This window comes from Panicum hallii, chromosome 1, assembly GCF_002211085.1.
Source record: "Panicum hallii strain FIL2 chromosome 1, PHallii_v3.1, whole genome shotgun sequence".
Taxonomy (NCBI): domain Eukaryota; kingdom Viridiplantae; phylum Streptophyta; class Magnoliopsida; order Poales; family Poaceae; genus Panicum; species Panicum hallii.
Window position 1 is genome coordinate 33,602,352 of NC_038042.1, and position 16,784 is coordinate 33,619,135.

Genomic DNA, 16,784 nt, shown 5'->3' on the forward strand with positions numbered 1-16,784 from the left:
CAGTTGCTAAGGCGCAGCATCCTTGGAAGGCTGTAGTCGGGCCGTGAACATCGTCTCCATTCACCAATCGAGTTATCCATCCCCTCTCACCGAAAGATCGGGAACAAATCCTAACGGGTCCACATCAATACCAGTTGAATCTTGTAGCTGAACAAGCACCATGTACTTATAATCACAGTTAACAAAGGTCTGGTTGCATCTGTCACAATGCCACCATCCATCGCCATTACTACCTACCTTCCTGTTGCATTGCCTACCATTCACCACCAGCGGGCAAACAGTATTACAGAAATTTTTGGTGTTTATATATGAAAGAGTAGCTTTAACAATAGCTAGGTCTTCATTACCGGACATTCCAAGTTCTCATCGTTGATTTGAGCAACAGTTTTCCTGGCACTTCTGCCTCTGAAGCAAGACAAGGACCTAACATGTACATACCCTGAACCTGACCATCGCATGTTAAGTTACTAGCATCTTTCTCTGCAGACTGCAGGACTCAAGGATCTGCAAGAACACTGAACACCTTGTCCACACTCATAGAGTTTGGGACTTCCAATCATTGCACTCTCAGTTTGCAATATTTTGAAATGGATAAATATGAAGATCCTGCATAAAGAATTCAAGAAACAGCAGCAGAAAAGGAATGGTTATTTCAATTTTCAAGCTCTTTTTTTATATCTTTCAATTTTCAAGCTGTAATCTATGAAAAGCACTTCTCAAAAAGACATGAAAAGAAACACAAAACGTAATCATGGCACATCTGCAGTTACCTTTATTATCAGACATGTTTCAAGGAATGAACTCAATACGAAGAATTGAATGAGTTATGGAAATAGCAACAAGAAGATGAAAAAAAAAGTAACCACATTTTCTAGCATTTACCAGTACCTGGCTTAGGATACTGATACAAATTAAATCTGAAACAAACAATGGAAGATAAGCTTGACGTTAAGCAATAAACAAGTTTTGAGAATACGTGGGAAAGTTGAATTTCAATGTAGTGGGAGAAGGAAATGAGATGTTCTTTCTTTTTAAAAATGACCACGGAAAGCTATGGTTAATAAACACTGAAAAGAGAAATCCAGGGAAGAAACACAAAGCAAGCAAAAGTAAGTCAATACTGAATTTAAACAGTAGCGAGCATGGCTAAAACACACAGTTCCTCCTACGCCAAATAACATCAATGATGACATGAAGCAATAAAACCATTCAAAGAAAAAGGTGTGTAGCACTATCTTTGATTGAAAAATTTGCAGAGCTGCTGCTATTTGTTTAGCAGAGGAATAAGTACTTGACATGTTAGTGATTTACGTATGGCACCTCAGAGCTTTCATGTTCTTGGATCCATGGCAATAACTAAGAACAATAGAAACTTCATCAGAATCAATAGAAAGAATGACAGTATGTATGCAAGCCCGAGTCCTGATACAAACTTTTTCTGAAAACCTACAATACCAACAGGATCTAGGTAAAGGTAACACGTTCCATTAAGATTTTCTGAAAACTCTTCAAATAATATTTTCTAGAAAAAGTAGAAGTGATGGTAGATTAATTATGCGCCATATTGCAGTTCCAAATCGTAGTGGAATTGGGCAAAAGTCCAAATTCCCAGGTTCTCTGCAAATGCCACAAGGTGTGAAATTCCTATAAAAGCTGCTCTCTGCATGCGTGTATTAAGTGCAAAACTAATCCTAGTCCTAAATGACATCACAAATAATCCACAGAATCACAAAAGCTATGGTATGATGTTCAAGTGTTTGGTGCAGACACACTCAGTAGAGTGGCAAACTAGCGCAGCCCTAACCGAAAAGTAAGAAGGATAAAGGAGGAGTGATCCTTCACCTGCGGTTCCGTACGGTGCAGCATTGGTACTCGAGGAGCCGGAGCATAGTGCCGCGGCGGAGCGCCCCGTCCGCGGCGAGGTGGGCCAGGCCGGAGACGAGCATGCCCTGCAGGCAGTGGACGCCATCCGAGAGCACCAGCCCGCACCGCGGCGTGGAGACCGCGTTCCGCGATAGCCTGGGAAGCTGCTGCACGTCCGCCACCTGCAGCACCGGGCGCAGCGCCAGCGCCGGCGGCTGCTCCGACATGGCTGCCACCGCACCACGCGACTGGTCCACGTCCATGCCGCCGGGGGGTGGGGGAGGTTCCGGTTGCTGGCTGAGGAGGCGGGTTGGAGTTGGGACAGAGGATGGGGAGGCGTGGAGCTGGTTGTTCACTGCTTGGGTGATTGATTGGGGAAGGGGAGAGATTCCGATCAGCCGATGCGACCTGCGAGTAGTACTAGCCTAGAGTACTAGGGAACAGAGGAGTGGCAGCGTGTTTGAAATTTGAATATTTGGGAGGGAGACGAGAAGGGCGCTTGGACACGAAATGGATATGGGCCGTCATGGTTCAGACCGGCCCAAACTAAAAATTGGCAGGTTATTGGCATGGGCTTGAACAACAACAATTCGAGGGTAGCCTTCTGGTTGGGCCACTTCCCAAATAAAAAGCATCTGTTTGGATCAATTTAATGCTAATAAGCACTCAAAAAAATTAATGCTAATAAAGTGGCGGCACATACCAAATATACCTTTTCAAAATAAAAAGCAGCATGTTTATCTACACTTCCACTTTATACTTGGAGCTCGGAACGTTTCAAAAAAGAAAATTCCCTCTCCTTTCATGAGTTCCATTTTTCTCACAATCCAGTTATTTAAGGTTCGTTAGGCATAATTCACCATCACAGATTTGGCATTCTAAATGTGAGAACAAATAATCAGAGAGTGACGGCACAATTGCATCTTGTCATTGCATGCAAGGTTTCTCCCTTGCGCTACTATGCCGAGGCTCACAAACTAATAAAGCAGTGACAAACCAAAATTGATGGGCAGGCAAAACAAACGCTGCCACAAATAGATTTGCAAGGTAGTGCATACATGCCATCATTTGATTTGAGTATGCCGCACTTGAGGCCCAGTCTGCGCCAGGATACGCCGTGAGAGCCGTCGCTGATGATGTTGCCTTGGAAAGACTTGATGAATAGCACCAGCTAGCCGAAAGCTTGGTCTTTGTGCTGCTACCAAGGAGAAGAAAGATGATGGTTCACAGGCGTATGGCCGTATGCCCGTATGGATTTCAGGGCAAAGTTGTCGTACTCTGCTAATACATTACACAAAATACGTGCAACGAATAAAATAAAATAAAAAATAGTGGGGCCTTGTTCCTCTCTGAGGTTCGGTGGGTATATTCATGGAACATGGCAGTGAGGTCTAAGAATCAAGATTTACAAAACGAGGCCAAATGAATCGTAGTACAATACAGGAGGCTGGAGATCGTTTCTAGAAGTTGGTCAAAATTTTATCCTGTGATACACCATCCGCAACAAGGGCTGTGGTGATTTCCTGTAAAGCAGAGGGCATCATAAATATCATCATCGTGTCAATAAAAACAAGAAACTAAGCAGCTCATTTTACTCAAAACAAGTTAAACAGAATACCTATTCAGGACGTATAGCATAATTTATATGTACACAAGATACCAAACTTATCTAATTGTTAGGGTGCAATAAGGATTTCCTAAAGAAATTCCAGAAAATGGAATTATATTTTGAACAAAAACCCAAAATATTAACATTCAAACTGCATGAACAAACTTGCATAAGCATAGTTCACATCACCATCTTGCATTGATGAGGGTTTCAACTTAAGACACACAACTGTCATGCATCTGCCGAAGCAGAAGTATGGTATGTGACAAAGCAAAGGTAGATTCTAGCATCCTAGGGGGCAGAAATGGGAGCAACTGGATCCAGGCAGTGAAGACCATGACAAGTGGGTTACAATGCATGCATATTAATGTAGCTGATCCACCTGGCACAAATGCCATGCATTAGCCAGTGGCCCAGGTGTCTGAACTCCAGGTCAAGTTTGCGTAGAATCACATAGTGCGGAAAACTTCCAAAGGAAAAAAATATTCCACTATTGTCCTGCCCATCCTACCGAACATACTGTAATCTTCACAAGACACCAAATTACAATTACGACAACTCTTGAAAATAGCTAAACTTTATTGAGACTATCAACAACCAATTGATGAGGATAGCCGACACCATAGAATGTCCAGAGCAACATTTGGTAGCTCTGGATAGAAGTGTGTGGCCTCTGACAACTAAAAAGGGAATGTACCGTTCAAAGTAACATTAGTAGGTAAAGGTCTGGGAATAAGTGGAACTTTCTAAAATATTTTTAGTAAAGTATAAGTCTATAATTTGAGTCAGTAGTTGCATAACTAGCAAGTATTAAGCATAATCTTTAATAGGTTGCAGCAGCATGCATAACAGTAAGGTTATGTAAAGCAACCCTGAAACAACAAATATGCACACCTCTTGCATTTGCCTCTGTCCACATAGCACTGCTGCTGTAGAAGATGGATTTACTATGTTCTTGGCTCTCAAGAAAGCATGCTGCAAAATTAATGTCATTAGAAAGATGTGTGTACCAGCAAACCAGTAATTAGACAAAAATAGTTGTGGAGCATTTCTTATATTACCTGAGCGTATCCACGTTCACCTTTCCAACTATCATCCGGTTGTGATAGGACTGGGACTATTTTAAGTCCTGCTGACTCCCAATTCTTAAACCTATCCTGTCAGACAGAAAATTAAATATGCTTCTTGTGAGCTGAAGGCTCCCCTGCTGAATAAATGATTTGCTGAAGCACAGTGAAGGGAATTCACCAACCTGATATGCCATAGTCTTCAGACTTCTGGCACCATAATAAAGTCTCACATCGGCTCTTTCATTGGCACCAAAACCAAACTCAACAAGTGAACGGATAGTACTGCATCAAAATATACAGGATTAATTTGAGCAGGAATAGGATCCGATTAGGGCAGAAAATTAGAGTAGATGCAGAACTAGACTGTGGGTAACAATACGGACAAAAACTGAAATAGTAAAGTTCATGGTCCCAAAGCAATCGGATTGTTTTGAGGATCATGACTGACCATAGTCAAGCTCCAACCAGTACTCGGTGGCTGAACATGAACAGTAGATGTGGTGGCAGGATTGGTGCCGCCTGCGCCAGGTATTGGAGTGCAAAACAACATGGCAAGCTCTAAGCTGTTAGCAACCGCTATTAGGAGGCATTGGTAGTTTGGTGGACCTCATAGCCAGCAGTTGGAAGGAAGCTGGTGCCAGGAGAAAGCCAGCAAGAAGATAGTATTATAACCAATGGATGGGGAGTAAAAGGACTAGCTAACGAAGCATCTAAAGGGGCATATCTACCAAAGCCACCCAACCTACTAAATAAAACATCAAACTGAACTGATTCTTTGTTGTCAAGGTTCAGTCCTCTCTAAGAGAACGTAAGCAAGACCTATCTTGATACTTATAGCTTTACTCGATGTGATATTTGAATAAAGACTGAATTATTAATACACTGACGTGGCATACATGCTAGTCACAAAAATGATATGCATTGACATGGTCACAAATTTGATCCAGGAAGGACAAGCACATGTTCTATTTAAAAGAAGAAAAGGGCAAGGAGAATACTTTGAGGTCACCAAGTGGTGCTGTTTTACTAACTGTTTTCATTTAATAAACTACAACAATCATGTGTCTCAACATGAGGAGATGACAGGTATGAATCCACAAACACTGATTAGGAAAAGATATGCCTTCGATGATGTGATTTAATTCTTACTATAGTATTTCACATATTACTGATCCAATGGTTATCTACTTGTTGATGATGATGGGAAAAGATGTGCCCTTGATGCATCGATTCGACTGTTTTCCATAACATTCCAAACACATTGCGGGGTGTTACTCTTAGTTTTAATCTCTCTAATTTTAGCCTGTGTTTAGCCTCTATTGTTCTTTGGTTCATACCCTCCAGGACACTCAAGAGTTATCAAATTATAACCCCAAACTATGAAACCATGTACTTTACCCCCACTCAACAGTCAAAAGCAGAGCGTAACCTAAAGCCTAAATTTACTTTAGCTAGAGAAAAAGGAAAAAAGAGGGTCAATGTAGCAAAGCCACAAATGTCTTTGGCGTATCAGTAGTATTCATAACTTCTCTGCTTCCATCTATCTGCTCTTCTTCAATCTTTCACCAGTCACCATGAGTATCAGTGGCAACAAAATTGATTTGGTGCAGTACCCCCAAATGTAGTGATATTCATGTGTTCTGATACCCACCTCTCAAGAACTTACAATTTGCTACACCCTCCTGTTCAAATATTTGTTGTTTTAACCTTCTTTACGATCTTCAAAATACTTGTTCTACAACTTCTAGGAAACTCCAGTCTACTTTTTACAGTATTACTCCTCTTTAATTACACCACTAACTAATTCCTTTCTCAATGCATGCACGCTTTAGAAAATACATATTGAGGATAAGATGGTTATTCTATCTACCTCGTTAATTGTTGTGCCACAAAGTATTAGGATCCGGAGATAGTAATTCATGAAAGAACTCGTAGCTTCAAAGCTGTTTTATCAAAAAAGAACTTCATCTTTCTTGCTTGATGTACATGTATATGTATATGTACATGTATATGTGAATAAGAAACTTCAAATGGAGTGGACTTCGAACTAATAGGCAACAACCCATGGACGAGGTCAGCAGGTGCACAAAAACATGTAAAGTAACGACGGAGCATGGCAGCTGCCATTCTGGGAGGAAAGCTGCGAATTTCATTTCTACACCACGGACCCCCAAATGGCAAAGTTATTCCTATGCAGTGACTGAAGGAGAGGCACGGATTTGGACAGGAACCAGCTGGAAACATAGAGGCATGCACAAGCGTAGGGCATCAATGGAGAGGAGGGCAAGATGTCGCTCCCAACCCACACCGGCAGCAGGGCTTGGCAGCCTAGAGATGGCGCTTAGCTCTGCTCTAGGATGATTTGACGGTGCTTCATTTCATTTGCTGATAATGCGTGGGCACTTATGTGTAATGAGATAAATAAACCCACACTTGTAATTCAAAACTGCTGCCACATCATACAACATTGGATGCATTTAAGTGCGAGGGTTTGAACAACTGAAGGCAGAATGGTATGGTAGATAGTTTATGAATTTAAGATTGGATAAAATCTCTCAGGGTTCAAAACATATATTTTCCAACAATTAGATTTGTGGCGACCGCACGGGTAAACAACGGCCGAAGAAAAGCAACTAGCTATCATGTGGCGTTATAAAGGCTACAGGAGCAGCAGAATGAGTCGAAGTTAGACAGGACGTTGACTAGAGAAGCAAGAAATTACCTGATCCCCGTCCCGGCTGCGAAGATGAGCACGGTCTGCGCGGCGTCCGGCGGCGTTATCCTGTCGAGGGGGAACCCCTTCCCCATGACCGCGCCGAGCTCCACCACGTCCCCGTCGCGGAGCCCGCACAGGCGCTCGGCGGTGGTCCCCGGCACGGACTTGACGAGGAACTCGAACCGCGTGCCGGTGCCGGGCGGCGAGGCGACGGCCATGAACGCCGGCTTGATCTCCTCGCCGGCGCCGGAGGGCACGCGGATTTGGAGGTACTGCCCCGGCGACGTGTAGGACTCCGCGATGTCCGCGGCGTCGGAGAGGTCGACGGCGACGTGGAAGATGGAGCCGTCGGCGGTGGCCGCGCCGACCGCGGAGACGGGCGCGGGCGTCCAGACGGCCGCGTCCTGCTTGACGGCGTGGACGGCGGTGGTGAGCGGGCGGAGGCGGCGGCGCAGGGCGGGGAGCGCGCGCATCGGGAGCGAGGAGGCGGGGGAGGAGGGGGAGGGGGGGAGGTGAAGCGCGAGGCGGGGAGGCCCTGGGGGCGCGGAGATCGCGGCCGCGGCGGCCATTGCGACGGGTCGGGGGCGGGAGAGGGAGTGGTGGGATGCGCCGCGCCGCTCCGGCCGAGCGAGAAAGCTGGAGGAAGCGGATGGGGTTTGTTTCACACAGTTGGGGTGTGAGGCGAACGGGCTCCAGAGGGAGTGGGCCGTGCCTCCGCAGGGTACACGCTCCATGGGCAACACAACTTCAGAAGGCGACAATTCGTTATTCCTCATCCATTGCAGTACATCGGCACCAGAAAAACGCTGCCCGACATCACATAATTTCTGTTTTTCTACGAAACATGAAAAATATAAGATATAACCTATATAACCTTGGAGCAACTGCATTGTCACACATCAGCGGTCTCATAGATTGTCTTATACAAATCCATATAAGATTTGCATAATACGGAGGAGAGATAGAGAGTGGAGACAACGAGATGGCATAAGCTAAAATTAAGGACTATGAGATCGCCTACTCACCATTGTACGAGTTATTGTTGTTATGCTACTCACAATATTTTCTTTTTTTATTCCATAAATTTAGCCATTGTACGAGTTATTGTGTTATGCTACTCACACTATTTTCTTTGGAGAATTATGTTGCTCTGGAGCTGCAAATGTATAAGGCACTGGTGGCCTGGCTTGAGAAGGCAACTCCCCTCTGTGACTCCCTAAAGCAGGTCCTGTTGGAGAGTACTGGTATTTCATAATCTCCTGCACCACACGAACCGCGACGCACTCAAGGGTGTTTACCAAACTCTCAGAATGTCGATGTAACGAATAAGCCACCATGTAGTTGACTTCCTGGTGGAGAGCTCGCGTGCGTTCTTCCGTAGGAGTAGACAGATCCACTTCGTCGAGCGCACCTTCAAATGAAAATCCCTTCCATCTGATGCCGTGGTGACAGGTCCTTTCAAATAAGCCGATGAGATCAGCTTCAAAAGCAGCCTTTATTTCATTATACTTCTGCTTGTGCTCATCATGAACTCTTCGTAAGTAATCGGGTTCTCGTTCGGCATCTTGACAATGGAAGTCGATGTAGCCGAAGAAGATGATGCAGTCTGTTGTAGTCGATGTAGTCAAAGGAAGTAGACGATGAAGTCGGTGGAGTAGTCGATGTAGTCGATGAAGTAGTCGATGAGGTCGATGAAGTAGTCGATGAGGTCCCACTGGGCGTGCCAGAATGTGTTGTCGGTCAAAACCCACCTGCGAGCAGCGACAGGCAACACGAGGAGCCAGGAGGCTCCCGGGACTGCTGGTGGATCCCGGTCCCTCGGTCAACGGCCCAGAAGTCCGGCACACGCCCTCGCTTGACGAAGTGCTAGGCGTGCCACCTGACCTATACCTGATCAGGAAGGTGTAGAAGTAGTTATCAGTTATTTTCCTGCATGCACAGCCACGTCAAACATTAGTCCGAGCCGCGATCGGCTCTTAAAATGACTCCCAAGATCGGCTAGAAGAGTCGATGGAGCCCCCGCACTGGGTCGGACCTGTCTTTGTACCAGGTTGGACCTTCGGGTAACTCTCAAAATCGGTTAAAAGAAGCCGATTGCCCCGTTTAACAGATCGGATCTATTAATATTCGAATGTCTTGTACAAATCCGATAGAAAAGATAAAAGCATGCTCTATAATTACCAAGCTAATCTGTCGAAGGAAATCTCCAGCCGGGTGGCGGAATGCACCCGTCTAATCCTAGTTAAGGATGGGTTTGGAGGAGACTTAGGAGCGCTAGATCGGTGAACAGATGAACGCAGGAAAGACGCAAGGATTTAGACTGGTTCGGGCCGCCGGAGCGTAATACCCTACGTCCACTTAGAAGTTGTATTGGTTGTAGAAGCCTGTCTGAGAGCCTTGTGAACCTTAGTCTAGATGCTCCTCTCTAACGAGTGCACTCTCCCTTTTATAGTCCAAGGGATGTGCTTACACTGTGCGGGGTCCCGACAGGTGGGCCCGGCCAACAGGAGCCTATTCTATGAGAGATATGGAGATCTTCATCTCCAGCTCCTCTCCGTAGTCTTCTCTATCGAGAAGTTGATGTGCGTATCTACAGTCAGGATATGGCCGTGTGCAGCCTTGTCTTGCATAGTGACCGCTGTCAGTGTTACCCAACAGTGGAGCTGTGTTACCACTGTTGGGTGGGAACCTGTCACGCGAAGGAGCAGCGCTGACCCGAGGCCTTCGCGTGCACTGTGGCAGCGCACGCCTTGGCTCTCCTGTTACGGGCCATCATCACGCCGTGCGCGGCGCTGTGACGGGGCTGTATGCCGCCTGCGCACAGTATACAGTGACACGACACGCCGCCTCGGAAACAGGCGGGCTTACCGTGGTGTCAGCCTACCTGCCCCGTGTGTCAGTGGCAGGCCATGCTTTTTGACTTGGGCGCACCCGGCCCAGCTACCGCATTAAAAGCCGGTAGGTGGACTGAAGACCCACGAAGGGCCCCCGGCAACGGGCGCGTGGCAGGGCCAGCCCCACTCCCACCGCGGGGACGGCACGTGGTGGCACCGGACCCCTTTCCCGGGGGAAGGGGGTCCGGGCCCCCGGGGCCGGTTGGAGCGGCCAGGTCTGTGATGGTCCGTCCGTCACACGTGGCGGCCCCGGACCTCCCTAGGGAGTCCGGGTCCGCAAGAGCTACCCGAGAGCTCTCCAGCCTCCCTGGGCACGCAGAGGCCCCGGACCTGGAAGAGCACGGGGAGGGTCCGGAGACCATGGTCCCAGCTATCAGGCCCGGGCAGTATGCCATGTCACCCAGAAGGCGTGGGGGAGATTACGGATTGTGAGACGCTAAAGGCCTGGACATCCTAGCAGGAGGTACCCCTGTTCGTATGTATCGACAGAGGCCCTCGGGCCCACCTTGGGTGAGGGGTGAACCCGCAGGTGGGGCCAGATCTCAGCATTGCGCCGGGTGGATAGCTTGTTCCCGCTAGGGAAGGGCATGGATGTCCTTTCCCCCAAAGCGTGATCCCCGAGGGGCCCGTCCCCCGCCCGCGCCGTGCGCGTCAGGCGGTTCAGATTCTTGTCTTATTCGAGCCCGCCCCACGGCTCGGGCGGTTCGGATTCCACCCTTCTCCCATTCCTCCAGCGGTCACGCCTTTGACTGGCGGGCCCAGGCCCACCGGTCATTGGGTGTGAGAGGAGGGGGCCTGGTGCAGGCAACCGTTCGACTTCTCCTTGGTCGTCGCGGAGCGCAAGAGGGCAACAGCCTTTTGCATAAAAGGTAGGCGCCGAATGGAACGGCTACCTTTTCGCTCTTGCCATCAACAAATGCTGTAGCGCCCCTTCGTCTTCACAACCTTCCTTGCGATCAGCTTCCTTGCGCTCGGCTTCCTTCTCTTCCCTGCTCCTTTGCAATCCATCCTTAGCGATCTCACCGCCATCGCCATGTCTTCACTTCCTTTCCCGCGCCGCTTCCAGACCCAGGCCCAACTGGACCTGGTGCGCCACCTGGTGGGATGGACCTCGCCGGCAAACGCCAAGAAGATCAGGGTCGGCAAGATCCCCCTCCGCGACCTTGCCGCGGGAGAGTTCATTCTCTTCAACTCGTACGCCATGTGCGGGTTGGTCCCTCCGTTCTCCTCCTTCTTCCTTCTGCTCCTGGAGGAGTTCGGCCTCCAACTTCACCATCTCACCCCCCACTCCATCCTTCTCGTGGCGGTCTTCGCCCATTTCATGGAGATGTTCATGGGGGTGCGCCCCTGCACCACCATCTTTAGGCATTTCTATGCCTTGGTCGGGACCGGGAGGAGCAGGCGCGAGGTCGGCGCGTACTACTTCCAGCTTCGGCACGTGATGGCGAGCTCCTACATCCCCACCTTCTCCAGCTCCAAGTGGGAGGACTGGCATGAAGGCTGGGTCATTGCGAAGGCCGACCCCCACGACCGCCTGGAGCTGCCAACCGACGGACCCCAAAGCGACCGGAGCACCTGGAAGGCCAAGCCGACGATGCCAAAGGAGCTCGGCCCGGTCCTTGATCGGGTAAAGAATCTCCAACGGAGCGGCCTAACATCCATGATGGTGCTGGGCGACTTCTTGAAGCGGCGGATCACCCCCCTGCAGCAGCGGTCCCGGATGGCCTACATGTACACAGGGCTAAATGATTGCTGCAGGATCGCGCACGGACCCAGGGCCGACTTCACCATAGCGGAGCTGGAGGTCGCGATCCGGGGGATGACCGGTGACGCATTCAGCCCGGAGTCCCTGGTCCTCCCGAGCGGGGTGAAGGCCCTGTGCGAGGACCAGGCGTTGCTGGCGTCAGTCCTGGCGTCGATGCCGACCCTAGACGAGGGCGGCCTGGCGGTCCGGCAACTGGGAGGCGACCCCAACCGCGGGCTCCAGATCCCTGGTGCCACACCGGACCGCCAGCAACGTACCAGCGAAGTCCCGGGGAGCCAAGACCTAGAGGTCCGGCCCCCAGCGGGAAAGGGAAAGAGGAGGTGCCGGTGCCGGAGCACCGGCACAAGGACAATGCGGGTGCTGCCCCGGCCCAAAGGAGCGATGAGGCTCAGGGAGCGGCACCCGCGCGGAGCAGCCAAGCCGAAGGGAGCAAGTCCCGGAGGCTCCAGCGTGGCGACGGCTCCTTGGTCGGGGAGCCGGCGCCCAAGCGCCAGAAGACGGCGGGGGTGGAGGAGCCGAGCGGAGCTCCACCACCTCCGCCGCAACGCCAGCAGCCGGAGGGGGGACCGGAGGAGGCGCGACGGCCTCCTCCGAGGCAGCAGACTCCTCCACCACCACCGCCGACACGGCGACCGTGAAAGGCCCTTGTTTGGTTTTGGTAATTGAGTGACAACTTAGGTGGACTAATAAGTGTTTATGTTGAGATACACAGGAGATTAGTCCACACAAAGACACTAGTATGAGCAACATGTGCCATGGAGGAGAAATGGCTAAGGGTTGATGCTATGCTCATATAGTGTGATCGAGGAGCTCATTGCATATGAGACATAACATGGAGTTATGTGACCAAAATGGAGAATATCAAGACAAGGCTTGGCTTGATGGACCGGTTGCAATGGAGAAGGGCAAGTCAAGGCTTTGAAGCGAGGGACCGCGAGGCGGTGAAGCTTGGGCAAGATTTGGCGCCGATGGACCGAGGCAACGATGAAGAGCGAGCAAGGTCAAGATCGATGGACCAAAGAGGTCATGTGATGATATGGAGTGGATCATATCATTCAAGGAAGATCAAGCCAAGTGTTGACTTATGAAGATGATCAAAAGGCTTGATGGAATTTGGTGCTTGTGTGGCATCAACATTTGGGAAAATGAAATGAAATGCGCAAGGCAAAGGTATGACTTGTAGGGCATTTCATTTCACCGGTCAAAGGTTGTGTAGAGAAGTGCATGACCGGATTTAGGATAGATGGCCGTACTATCAAGAGGGGCAAACTTGTTTGCATATCGGTCATCTAGTGCCACTTGAGCGATCTAACATTGCGATGTTGCTAGGATCGAGTGGCGTGGTGAGATCAAGTGAAAATCCTTTGAAAATGATTGTGAAATGCTAACACACATGCACATGGTGTTGTTCATGTGGTGGTGTTGGCACATTTGCAAAGGAGAAAGAGTTGGAGTTGATGTTGATCAACTTTGGGAAGCAAGAAAGGTTTTTCGGTTTTCTCCGGAAATTAGGTTGACCCTTGGAGTGGAATACTGCTTTGATCCATTGTGTTTTGGAACAAGTATTCAGTTGGGTTGTGTAGCCCTCTGAATTAGCTTTCCATAGAGTCCAAGATCACCTAATTTGGACATCGGAGCTAAGAGTTATGGCCGTTTTACCGAGGTACATTTCTGCTGGAAATAGACCTGCGGATGGTCCGCCCATGGGGAGCGGACGGTCCGCCGTTATCCCAGATGAGCTCTAACAGAGCCATTTTTGGCTCTGTTGGTGGTCCAAAATGAACTGCGGATCGTCCGGTCCATGGGGGCGGACGGTCCGCCCTTAAAAGCTGAAACGGGCGCAGAATCTTGGTAGTTCTATCTTGGGTGTCCAAAATGAACTGCAGACCGTCCGGTCCTTGGGGGCGGACGGTCTGCCTCCTACTGAAAATTCTGGGACAGAACACTACGGTTTCTGTGTGTGCTCACTTTTTGATCTGCGGACAGTCCGCCCATGGGGAGCGGACAGTCCGCCGTTCACTTCCAGATTTAGTCAAAGACGTTTGCAAATCGGTTGGTTCGAAGTTTTGAACCGCGGACAGTCCGCCCCAGGGGCGCGGACAGTCCGCCCGGGGCTCTAACGGTCGACTCTGACACATAATAATTGCAGTTCTAGCCGTTGGTTTTGAATGGCGGACGGTCCGGTTTCTGTGAGGCGGACAGTCCGCGAAATCTCTGTTTTCACGGGATTTGAGTGTAACGGCTAGTTTGGGGCCTCCCTCTATAAATAGAGGGTGTGGCCGGCCATTTGGGTGTGCTGAGCACCTTGGGGACTTGGTGTCCATGTGTGAGAGTGCTTGAGAGCCCTCTACTCACTCTAACTTGATAGTGATCATCTGATTGAGTGAGAGAGCGATTCTAGTGCGATTGCTTTGAGAGATTGCATCGAGTGGCACTAGGTGATCGTGTTGCAAGCCGGTGTGCTTGTTACTCTTGGAGGTTGCCACCTCCTAGACGGCTTGGTGGGAAGAGGCTCCGTTGAAGCCCGCAAGAAGATTGTGTGGTGCTCCGAAGAAGAGATTGTGAGGGGTATTGTGCTCACCCCGTGGGAGCCGTGAAGAGCAACTCTAGTTGAGCGAGACGTGAAGAGCAACAAGTGGTTCGTCCGGATCATGTGCTAGAGCTCGGCGTGAGCACTCCACGTGGGAGAGTGTGACTTGAGAGTCACCACTAGCAAGAGGATCGGCGGCAACCTTGGAGCTTGTCTCAACGGGGATTAGCTTGGTGGCAACCAAGTGAACCTCGGGATAAAAATCACCGTGTCAATCTTGTCTACTCTTCTCGGTGGTTTGCATTCTCCAAATCACAAGCCTTGTATTTACATTCATATATATCTTGTGCTTGTGTAGTTGCTCTCTAGTGTTTAGTTAGTTTGTGTAGCTTGCTAATCATCTTCTTGCTTGTGTAGCTAGAAGTAGAGATCATAGTGTAACTAGTTAGCTTGTGTAGTTTAATTAGTTGCTCTTGCTTAGACTGTGTAGCTAAGCAAGTTGAGCTCTTGAGTTTGTATTGTGTATCCTTGTCCTTGAGCATCTAGTGAGCTTAGGTTTGGCTTAGTGCTATTGCCCATTAGAATTGTGTAGGAGCTCCCCTTGTTTGTGAAGTACTAGTGCTTAGACTTGTGTGGCTTGGCATTAGAATTGTTAGGAGAGCTCTTATTAGCTTGGCACTCCATTTGCTTTGTGTAGGATCTTTTTGGAAGTGCCTCAGAGTCATAGTTAGAGGGGTGAAGTCTTGGCTAAGCGAATAGTTTCAATTCCGCATAAGTTTCGGTTAGCCGGCGCAATTAGTTTTAGAAAGGACTATTCACCCCCCTCTAGTCCGCCATCTCGATCTTACAGACCGGCGATGCCACCACCACCGCCCGAGCCCAGGTCCCAGACCCCACCACCGCCGCCAGAAGCACCGGTGGTCGGGGACACCCGCCAAAGGTCCGGGGGGTCCTCGGCAGGGAAGAAGGTCCCCCCAGCCGCTCGGGGCAGATGGGAGTGGTACGACTTCGTGTAAGTAGCCTTCTCAGAGTTTTTTCATTATCCCTCTTAACTTCTGGGCCTTAACCACATCGGTGATACGGCGGGCCCCAATCTTCAGAGGCACCAATCGGGGGATCCAGCCCCCAGCCAGCGCCGGAATCTTCGGCGTCGACTCCAGCGAGACCCCCACCTGGGATAGCTCCAGAAGCCTCCGGACCGAGGGGTCCGGAGCCGGAGGCCACCACACCACCATGACCCGAAGCCGCCCCTCAGGAGGAGGCCGCTAGACCTGCTGCGGCGACCGAGGCACCGGCAGCAGCACCGGGCGTCGAGGTCGGGCCCCCTCCAGCTGAGCCAGCAGCAGAGGGGGCCGCTGCCACGGCGGAGGCTGCAGCGCCGGAGGCAGCGGAGGCGGCGGAGACAGCGGCACCGGAGGTCGCTGAGGTTGCCAGCACCGCTGCCCCACCAGCGGAGGAGGAGGAACCGGAGGTGGTGCTGGGAAGGTGCCTCCTCCCGAGCACAGCGGAGATCCCTCTCCCTCGGCTCTTTGCCAAATGCCAGCAGGCTCAGGAGGAGCTGGAGGCTGGCATTCACCGGGAATGGGAGAAGCTGGAGGCAGAGCATCTCCGGCTCTCCGACTGGGAGCACCGCCTAGGGGACCGCATCAAGTCCGTCTCCGCCTGCTACACCGATTAGCACGCCAAGCTCGTGCTGGAGCGCGAGCTCCTGCAGGAGCAGCTGCAGCAGGCTCGCGACCGGGAGGCGGCAGCGTTCCAACGGGAGAGAGCGGCCACGCGGCGGGAAGCGCAAGTCCTCAAGCGGGAGATCACGGTGGAGGAGAAGGTGCTGGCGGCAGCAGACAGGGAGCAGACCGCCCTGGAGCTGGCCGACCAGGCCAAGAGGGCGGCGGCAGCGGTCAAGGCGCAAGAGACCGTCCTTGCAGAACTGGTGGCAGTCGCAGCGAAGAAAGAAGAATGGCTGGCCGCCCGCGAATTAGAGGAGGTGGCCCGGCTCCAGAGCTCCAGAAGCGGGAAGAGACCATGGAGGAGGAGCTGGCAGCCGGGTCCCGGAGGCTCCGGGAGCGCGAGGTGGCCCTCCAGGAGAGGGAAGCCAAGGTAGAGGAGCTCCTGGCGGAGCAGAGCGCCAGCATCGACCCGATCATAAGATGGGTCGGTGCGGTGAACCCTCTGCTGGATGCACTCGGAGCTAACCCCATCCGGGTGACGGAGGCTCCATCTCCACTTGGCGCCGCCCTCCAAGTGCTGGACTCCACCGCCGAGCGGCTGCGGTACGTGGAGGCTAGCATACAGGACCTCCTGGAGACGGAAGGGCGTGCAGTTGCTCGGGGGATGGTG

At 50.8% G+C, this 16,784-nt stretch overlaps 1 protein-coding gene across 1 annotated transcript; it reads right to left on the reverse strand.

Moving 5' to 3' along the window:
- Nucleotides 1-2,765: 2,765 nt before the first annotated feature.
- LOC112878759 (fruit protein pKIWI502-like) lies at nucleotides 2,766-7,966 on the reverse strand. The gene is made up of 5 exons (XM_025942971.1): nucleotides 7,265-7,966; nucleotides 4,725-4,824; nucleotides 4,534-4,629; nucleotides 4,367-4,447; nucleotides 2,766-3,386 (listed from the first exon to the last, which is right to left on the reverse strand). Exons 1-5 carry the CDS (start codon nucleotides 7,825-7,827, stop codon nucleotides 3,324-3,326), a joined length of 903 nt encoding a protein of 300 aa, XP_025798756.1. The 5' UTR covers nucleotides 7,828-7,966; the 3' UTR covers nucleotides 2,766-3,323.
- Nucleotides 7,967-16,784: the final 8,818 nt, after the last annotated feature.